General features: G+C 42.0%; 1 protein-coding gene across 1 annotated transcript; it reads right to left on the bottom strand.

Moving 5' to 3' along the window:
• Positions 1–1,594: 1,594 nt before the first annotated feature.
• On the bottom strand, positions 1,595–8,775 carry DNAJC8 (DnaJ heat shock protein family (Hsp40) member C8; the record flags this gene model as incomplete). Its single annotated transcript, XM_010166079.2, has 7 exons — positions 8,678–8,775; positions 7,196–7,252; positions 5,491–5,557; positions 4,787–4,881; positions 3,862–3,933; positions 2,598–2,689; positions 1,595–1,670 (listed from the first exon to the last, which is right to left on the bottom strand). Coding segments are annotated over exons 2-7 (450 nt in total), but the record flags the coding sequence as incomplete, so codon positions are not given.
• Positions 8,776–9,534: the final 759 nt, after the last annotated feature.

Genomic DNA, 9,534 nt, shown 5'->3' with positions numbered 1-9,534 from the left:
AGCAACACAGAGGTACAACAGGAGCACCTTTAAAGGTTGGGATTTTTGTGTTGGGTTTGGCTTTTTTTTGGGGGGGGGGGTTGGTTTTTTGTTTTTTTTTTTAAACAGAACGAACCACAATTGCAGAATATCAACTTAATTTTTTCCTTACAGTTTAAATATCATTTGAAGCAGTGACACAAAGACTCCTTTTGGATATATCTCAAAGGCAGCCACTGAATCAGTACACATACAGGAGCGGCCAGGAATTCATGCGTTATTTTGTCTCCAATCACCCTCTCTCAATGATGGTCACTAGCAGAAACAAGCTGCTTATTCTTCTGTATTCCAGCGATCCATTCTGGACATTAACACTTAGCTTTGATACCATCTTTTCAGATGAATTCAATGTCACTAGCAAGGCTGGAGTGCAGAGGTTCAGCTGTCTAGGAGTGGTTGAAGACATGCAGGTACCCAGAGCTGCAATATCAATAGTTCTGCAGCTCCCGTTTGGTCCGTCATTGTTTGCTTCTAAGACTTGCTCACGTTTCCTCAGCTGCTATGCTTCACTGCATCCCTACAGCAATGACATCCAACTTCTGTGGCCATGCTGGCATGAGGACACAGAACTTCTGCCAGCAGCAAAGCCAGGGACATACTCATTTCTTTCTCTGGCATTACATGACAAAACCCATAGCGCACTCAACACAGCAGCACTACACAAGCTTTCCAGAATATTGAGCTTCTTATGCCTATGTTATATAGCACAACATATATATATCAACACAGACTCTTCCCAGTTGAGTCTCCAGAAACATCCTAGTTGTCCACTTTCCACGGGATGCCAAGTCCAGCTCATGCACTTCTCTCTCAGATGCCCTCCTTTTCAAAGTTCTCTTGAACACAGTCTGGGATCCGGTTTTGGATTAAATGAACAATCTAGCTCATCTTTCCATGAGGTCCTGCACACTGTTACTGTTCTTTCCTGCCCACCACCCCCTGCATGTCACTAAACTTCACCTCTGGTGTGTAATAAGGGAAGAGTTACAGGCTAGATCACGTATTTTGGTGGGCTGTAAGTGTAACTCCTACAATAGCAGCACAACAACCACAAAGCTACTTCTGATACTCCTAAACCTTGAATAAAGGGTGGAGGGATCAAAGGGAAGAGACTGTCATTCAGGATTCAGGTATCTGATATTCACAGCAGATACAGATTCCGTAAGTTAGCAACCAGACTGAAAAGCACCACCAACAATCCACACTAGTGGCTGAACAGCTGCCAGATTAAGTTTTACTGCTCACCAGTGACCTGGGCTAAGCAGCAATTCAAATTTCTGACTAGGGACAAGAATGAACTGCTGACAGAGCTGAAAAATACTATACCTTAATTTACCAGACCTGCTTCTGGAAAGGCAATACCAAAGCCCTATCAGTGGGCTCTTCTCCCCACACAAGGACAAAACCCAGGCTTCCACAGGATCTTTTACTAAGCATCTACTTAAATTATCTTACAGCACCTGCAGACAAAAGGTCTCTCTCTTCTCTAGAGGCATTCCCTGCAGCATGGCCAAGAACTGCTGAGACTCATCCTGTCAGTTAAGCTGCTGATTACCTCAAAGTTCTTCTGCCATTCTCGCTCTCGTTTAGCTTTCTCTTGTGCTTCAATTTCCTCTTCCCTCTGCCGCTTCCTGGAAGGGAAGCCACAAAGAAGTTACGAATCCACAGGCATCTATTTTAAAGAAACACAGTAATACTTTCAAAACAACTCAGAAACCTCTTCTGAGTTCTTGGCAGATTAAAGTGATTATCAGAAGAGATAAATATGCACACCTAAGATAGCACAGTAATCTGGAACAGCAGCGAGCAGAGAATGTGGTTTGGCACCACTGACAGCATGCATGTACTTAATTAGTGGGTCAGCTCTTGCTTGGCAAAGCAAGTGGGACTCCATAACTCTAGTGATAACTCTTTAAAACTGTTGAGAGCACACATTTTGAAAAGTTAATGATCACTTCAGTGTGCAAGGTAAGAATTAATTTTTTTTTTCCTAATTTTCATCTGTAATCAAAAGTACTGCCGTACAACCACCTCCCAGATTGCCTTCACTGACCACTCTATGAAGTGCATCCACAGTGAGCACTCAGGCAACATGTGATCAAAAGACCTAAAAGAGTTCAGGATCACACATGCCACAGGGTATTTCTGGCACTTACTTAAAAATCTATTCTTTGCACACTAACGACATGCAGAAATGTGTCACCATTTCACTGTTTTGGCCAGCCTCCATGTATGCACACAGAAGTATATAAGCATACCAAATATATCACTGTCAAATACAGGAGGGCAAGTTTCCTGTTTGCATTTCTGAAGCACAGAGCTCTACAACACACAGGTTGCCCAGAGAAGTGGTGGAATCTACATCACTGGAAGTCAGCTTGACAGGACCCTTGTTAATCTAATTCAAGGCCCTGCTTCAGCAGGAGATCAGACCAGACGATCTCCAGAAGTCTGCTCCAACTCAGACTTTTCTAAGACTCTATGATTCCTTATCTTCTCTGAGGAAGCAAGAGGGGGGAAGAATAGCCTGAACTGCACAAGCACGATACTGCTCATACCTTTCATGCATTTCTTTTGCTTCTCTTTCTTTCCTCTTAATTTCCAGTTCAGCAAAGAGCTTCATTGTCTGTTTGTATACAGCTTGTTTGAACTGTAAAACACAAACCCAGTCTTAAAATAATGCCCATTAACACAGTTAGTCTGTTTTACATAAGAATGTAAGAAGCATAAAAAGAATGCAAAGCATATGTATGTGCACATAACCCTGTATCCTGCCTTGACAGTAGTCAGTCACAGTGCCATATGAAAAGACATAAAACACCGCTGATTAAATTCTGGCCCTGACACCAGGAAACAAGTATTTATTAGCCCCACAGTAATCTAATTTTCATTTGTATTCACAAGGCTGTGCCTAAACAGAGCTGTTCATTTCAAGCTCTCTTATTCTTAAGTCTTGCGATGTTATATTTGACAAAAAAAGGCAAAACGGTCACTGTTTAGATAGTAATTTCCCAGCAGATCCTCTTGATGTCTTGTAACAGTCTTGGCCTTCAAGTAGGAAATACCAGTATATTTAAAACAAACTTCATTATTAAAGAACAGCAAGAGACTTCTGAAAATCAACAGAAAATAAGATGGTTATGGGGTTACTGTGGTGATATCAAGAGGAAAAAATCACGTTGTAGGGGAAAAAAAGGTGGTGACAGTAAGACTAACGATGTCAGTGTTTGATAATAATCTATTATTCTGTTAAAGCCTCTAGTATCCCTTGACTTTCTCAGACTAGAAACCAGGTAAGAACAACTAAATTATGTCGTGCCTTTTTTAAGAAAAGTGACTTATTGCAGAACAGCATATTTATCCTCCAACGCTATACGGAAGAAACAGCTGAAACAGCACTTCCGACAGAATGTCACTGAGCACATCTGCGACATGCTGCAGCGGGTTCTACACGTGCCTCTGCTGGCAGCAGGGATGCCACAGTTCCAGCGTTCAGAATACAACAAGAAATTCAACCCAAAAAAGACTGCGTGATGCGCAAGCAATGAAGACTTGCTCCAGGAAAAGAATTGGGTATTTTGATCTATATAAGCTCATTATATATTTACTCTTTACACTACAGTTAAAACTATTTTCTAAAATATACAGGCATTACCCAACACATGGTACTCTTCAGCGGCTTATCAGAATTTGTTCTTCTGAAAGTGCAAGGATTTACAAAACACTAACAAGTCTAATAAATACTTCCGTACTGGTTTTGACTCTTAATTCCTCGAAACACATTTTGTACTCTCCGGTTTCTCTGAACAGTATATGACTTACAACTTCAGGATCATCCTCTTCTACGATGGGAGGTTTTCCATCCTTCTTCAACTGCTTCTTTTTTTCTTTCACCTAAAGATTAAGAACAAAAATAAGAGCCTAAAAAGTTTTATAGGGCTTACATAAGTGTATCCAAGTAGTTCTGCATTCCTACTCCACTGTTTGGGAAGAACTCTGGATGTTCTTGATTTGGATCGATGTTTTACTTTAGATCAAAACCTCTTGGTCCTAGGTCCAGATAAACACATACAAGATCACTATCACATGAACTGTAGTAATTAAAAATAGTAGGTTAGATACTATTCATTCAGCACAATCCCTTTTTTTTTAAAAAGATATATTCATATCCAATACACATCAGCCAAACCAGCAGGGAGTTTCTTTTGCTTTGTAATATTCAAAAGACTCACAACAACAAGTGGAACATAAATTGTTCCTTGGTTTAGAGTGTCTGAGTTCTCCCATATTATCTGCTTTCTCAAAGTTGTTGTGTTTTAGTCCACTCACATCACTCAACTAACTTCTTGGCCGAAGCAATCCAAGCTCCTTTTCTTCTCTTATAGGTCATTTCCCCCAAACTTCCCAGCCTCCTGCTGTCACCACCTATTTTCTTCCACCTACACACATTTGAACTGCATCATTCATTCACAGACTTGAAAAAAAAATTTAGGTCAGATCACGTGGTCTGACCTAATTATTTCAAGCACTGAATTTCACTGAATTATCTTGCACTGAGTTCAACAGCAGTCTCAGACAAAGCACATTTGTTGATGCCGTGAAGAACTCAGAGTCCACCTGCACAACTTCACTACGATGTTTGCTCAGCTCACCTTCTAGTGACCTAAACATGCAGCATGCGTACCAAAAAGCAAATTACAAAGGACTGATTACCCCCCACCCCTGGACATTCCTATGGATTACTTACAGTGTGTTCCACATATTCTTTTCCTGCCTGTATCACATCCAAGGCCCTCTTCTTCTGCTCCTGATCTAGCAGCAACTTGTATGCTTTATCTACAGCTAAGAAGAAGCATCAACATTAATAGCACCAGTAGTCACATTCACAAGGCATCACAAGATTGGTACTTGTTGACCATACAAATTTTGCTTCCTATAGTTTGGGGGGCATTTGTTTGGATGGTTTTTGTTTGGTTGGTTGTTAATACATCTAAGTAAGTGATATTATGATTAGTCAAATGAGATTCGGGGCACAGTGATGGCAGAGACTGTCAGACAACTTTTGGAGTTAGCCGGGTGAAAGCATCAGCCCTGCCAAGTGATTTAGTTATAGGGCATGAGGTAAGTTTAAGATGCATAACACCACACCGTAATGCGAAGCATACACCTAAAACCATCACATTACTTCTGTCGTATGGTCTTTGAGTAAAATCTAATGCACAGATTAAACAGCTTCCCCGTTGCCAACTGGTAATGCGACTACTGCCACCTGGTGACATTCCCCGCTGAAATGCCACCCCACACACCTGCTGCTCCCTCTGCCTTCTGCCCTCCCTCAGCAATTCTTCTGTCCCTGGGGCCTCCACCCCCAATAAACATGTACACCAGCTGCAAAAAATAGTAGTGCAACTACTATCATTGAGCAGCCCAGGGACAGGGCGAGAGCCTTACCTTCAAACGCCTTCTGGGCTCTATCTGCATCATCTTGATTTTTGTCTGGATGCACCAATATTGACAACTGCAAGAGAAAGGATCCTGCTTATCAAGATCATTGTAAAAGATGAATATTTCTGAGATTTTTTTGTGAGAAGAGGGAAATAGTCTCAGATAGAAGGAATCACAGGGGATCACATTCCTTTGTACACAGACAAATCAGCTGATAACATGTACAAGTATGTATCAGTAAAATCAAATACAATCCCTGTAATAAATGGGCTGACTGAGAAAAGCTGCAGCTTGGGATGTGCAGAATAATATAAACACCCTTCAGCTGCAGTGCCCAGGGCTGATACGAACCCCTTGATCACCGAAGTTTTGTATCCTTAGTCTTAAGGAGAAACAAACCTACAAAGATCATCCTCAACCAAAGTTTATCTTTTACTCAACAACGCCTCCCAAGAAGTTCTCCACTATTCCTAAGGCTGTTCAAATATCAAACTATTTAAAAGAGTGGGTAAGTTTTTCCTTAGGGTCTTTCCTGTACTCTCTATTCAGCAGACAGGACACTGATCACTATCATCTTTAGGGCAAACTTAAATGGGCTGGAAAGCACATGCCCTCCACCTTCCTCTTCCAGCGAAAACTCTTTAAAACTTTCCCCATATGGCATTTTTTTTTTCAGACCTCTTCTTTTTGCAGATGCTGTATGGACTCTCCAGTACATCTGCATCTTTCCTAGTATAACATTCAAAACCAGTCACAGTGCAGCAACTGAAACGGCATCAGTGCTGAAGAATGCAAAATAATTACTTCCTGAACTCTAAAGATGGCACTTGCTTTTCGCCAGGAAAACGGTTTGCCTCTGGTTGTAAACAGCAGCATGCTGCCGATTTACTCGGTGATCTGCTACAGCCAATGTCTTTTTCCTTCTGTTGGCTGTTCCACACTCTGTGTTTAGGTGTTTGATTTCTTCAATACACAGTTCCATGCACTTTTTTTCATTTCATCACCCTGACTTCAAAACATTTCCCTGTGATATTCTGTCAGCCTAAAGCTAAGACAGCTCCACTGTATTGATTCACAGAACTGAGATGTCAGCAATGGACTTAAAGGTTATCCTCCTACTTCCCATACAGAGAAGCAGCCCATACCCCATCACCAGCTTAGCAGGCATGTTCCTCTGTCAGCCAGCACAGCTTCCTCTCTAAAGACAGGTTTTGATGTTTACACCACTAATTCAGATGGGAGGCTCCAGCCCCTCCAGATACCGTGTTTCTTTGCTGCATGCACTGATTAAAACTCAACCTTCTGCAGATTTGTCAGCAGAGTAAGTCAAAAATGTCTGTTGAAATTCTTAAAGAAATCTCAGAGAAAATATATATTTTTGAGAAAAATATCTTCTCTTAGTTCCTAATTTCTGACAAATTTTGACCTTCTCTTTGAACTAAAGTTAAATGAGCTGATTATACATGGGCATATCAGTTTGCAATAGCTCCATCACACGCCCTACAGGCAAAGAAGCATACTATGCATGGACCAGGGACACTTCTGCAGCTCTCCTCTTGTTGATACAAAGATTGTTCTATCTTCCCCAAATGGCTACTCTTCTACCCAGATACAGCTTTACCACCATTTTTCTCATTCCCAAGCCCAGCCGCACAATCTCAACTGAGCTTCTAGCTTCCTTCCAGAGGCTTCATGTGCAAAAGCCAAATACCTGCCGGAATCTTTTCTTTATCTCCTCATCTGTGGCTTCAGGATCCATCTGAAGTACCTAAAAGAGACCAGGAGAGCAGAGCAAGTTTGATGATACTCCTCACGTTTCAGGTTCGTGGCAGCAAGCTCTCGACACCTGGTTCACTGGCACACAGACACAACACCAGAAAGCTCCCCCCATCATGGAGTTACGTCAGGATATGAATTTTCACCTAGTAAAACAGAAACATTTTAAGAGACACCATGTTCGGGACATTCTACTTTTCACAACGCCAGATTTCTCTGAGCATACCAGTGTCCTTTCCTCACTGAAGTCTCATGCAGGCAGCTGCCATCCCTAAATAGTCACATTGGTCTAAACCTTTAACCAGTACTGTAGCAACACTTAGTTTGGCAGAAATGGAAACACATGGTGGCTTTGGGACACTCATTCATAAATGAGAACTTTGGGCAGGAAACATACTGCTTCTAAGAACTTATTCACTTTATCATTTTGAAAGAAGACAGGAGAGTTTAACCTATTGGTTTCCATGAACAAGCCCACTTGTCTATGTACTGATCCTGAGGGATGTGGCAGAGTTTAGGAACTCTTTTGTGAATTAATTTACTGAACAGCAGTCCTGAGCAACAAGTGAGCCTACTGAATGCAGGTGCACGTTGATCTGACACTGAAATTGTAAATAAAAAACACTCTCTCACAGGAAAGCTACAGTCTACTTCTAAACAGCTTTTTAGTTTACTCTTCAAGTCAAGCAATAAGATATATACAGAACTGAACGTTGTCAAGGTGAATCTGACGACTGACCTGGCTGACCAGCCCTTAACTGGGACTGCAAAAAGCAGCCGAGGTTTTAAAAAGGTAGATGAAGATGGTATCAGGCAGGAACACGCCCAGGGAAAGCCAGCTCCAGAGGAACACCAGATTGTTTCAGTTAATGTCTTCTCCAGGCTTTCATACTCATTAAGACTTTATAACCAGCTGCAACTGGAATCATACTATATAACGTGCAAGGGAATTACCCATTTTCCAGTGACTCCCCCAAGATTGACTCGGGTGAGCAGTGAGAGTCCTTCCCTCACTGTGTGCACTACACAAGTGCAGTGGGGTGAACATCCAAGATAAAGACAACTAGAAATGCCAAGTCAAGAGCGCTCAGAACAGAACCTGACAAGCAAGCCCCTTGTAGCTGTTACCTTCTCATTCCCAAAGTACCTGGCATTCACCCGACAAAGCCTCCAGTGCTGCTGCACATGGGAACCGTGTCAAAGTAATATAATTTGTGCCTACCACAAAACAGTGAAACAGAGAGTGGACGCATACACACCATCCTTCTGTCTTCTGTAAACCTTCTGCACAGTAATCTACATCTAAAGAGTTTTTTTTTTTCTTTATGTTTGGTCTTTTTCCCAAAATTAAACACCCAATGTAAATGTGTAAGTTGGCACATCAAGTCAGGAGGGAGGATAAAATGTTCAAACTAACCTCAAAAGGGTTCAAGTTGAAATAGGAAGATCCAGGTCGGGTCAGCCTGTCAATTTGGTTTTTTGATGTCAAAACAGAGTCTCGTTTTTCAATTTGCTTTACCTAAAGAACAAGACAGACCTATATTAACTGACCATCACAACGGGCTTACCTGGTTTGCTGTGTGATTTCTATACCAGTCATCACCATCCTGTACTGCAACTGACAATTCCTCTTACTCATCCCAAGCCTGGGGTTAATTTAAATAGCACTAGCAGAGCACATTTTTTAGCCTTTTCTACAGCATGACAGTATTTTTACCATTACATTCTAACTATAAAAAAAACCCCCTAGAAAGCACTTCTGCCTGTCTCTCCTCTAGCTTGCCCAACAGCTGTGGCTTTTCTCCTCTCCTTGCTCTTACACCAGCACTGGCATCGTGATTCCTTGGAAACCTTCTGCACTGTTGCTTTTAACCCATTAAACACAGTAAGTCACACTGCTGCAAGTATGCAAGTCCACTTCATTCTGATCACAAGTTATTCAGTTCAGTACACTTTTTGTTCTTTATAGTATTAAGCCAAACCAAACCATGCATTTATATTTAACATTGTTCACCTTTAATTAAAGAAATAAGCACCAACCAAACTGGCACTATTTTTCTGCGGGCAGGCTGAGGTAAACACATCCCAACTGTGCACAAAGTAGCAGAGATCAGCCCAGGCCGAGGGAAAGGGGCCCCACGAACCTTCCCAGGTGACAGTCTCCAGAGCAAGGCCGAGCAGTGGAGCGCGGCCGAGGGTTGGTGTTCGGAGCGCACAACTCCCTCCGGGTTTATCCAGGGGAGTGAGATGGGGGCCGAACGCTCGGCTCCTTAC

Source organism: Antrostomus carolinensis, unplaced genomic scaffold (assembly GCF_000700745.2).
Source record: "Antrostomus carolinensis isolate BGI_N321 unplaced genomic scaffold, ASM70074v2 scaffold34854, whole genome shotgun sequence".
Classification (NCBI taxonomy): domain Eukaryota; kingdom Metazoa; phylum Chordata; class Aves; order Caprimulgiformes; family Caprimulgidae; genus Antrostomus; species Antrostomus carolinensis.
This window is presented reverse-complemented; position numbering and strand designations above follow the sequence as displayed.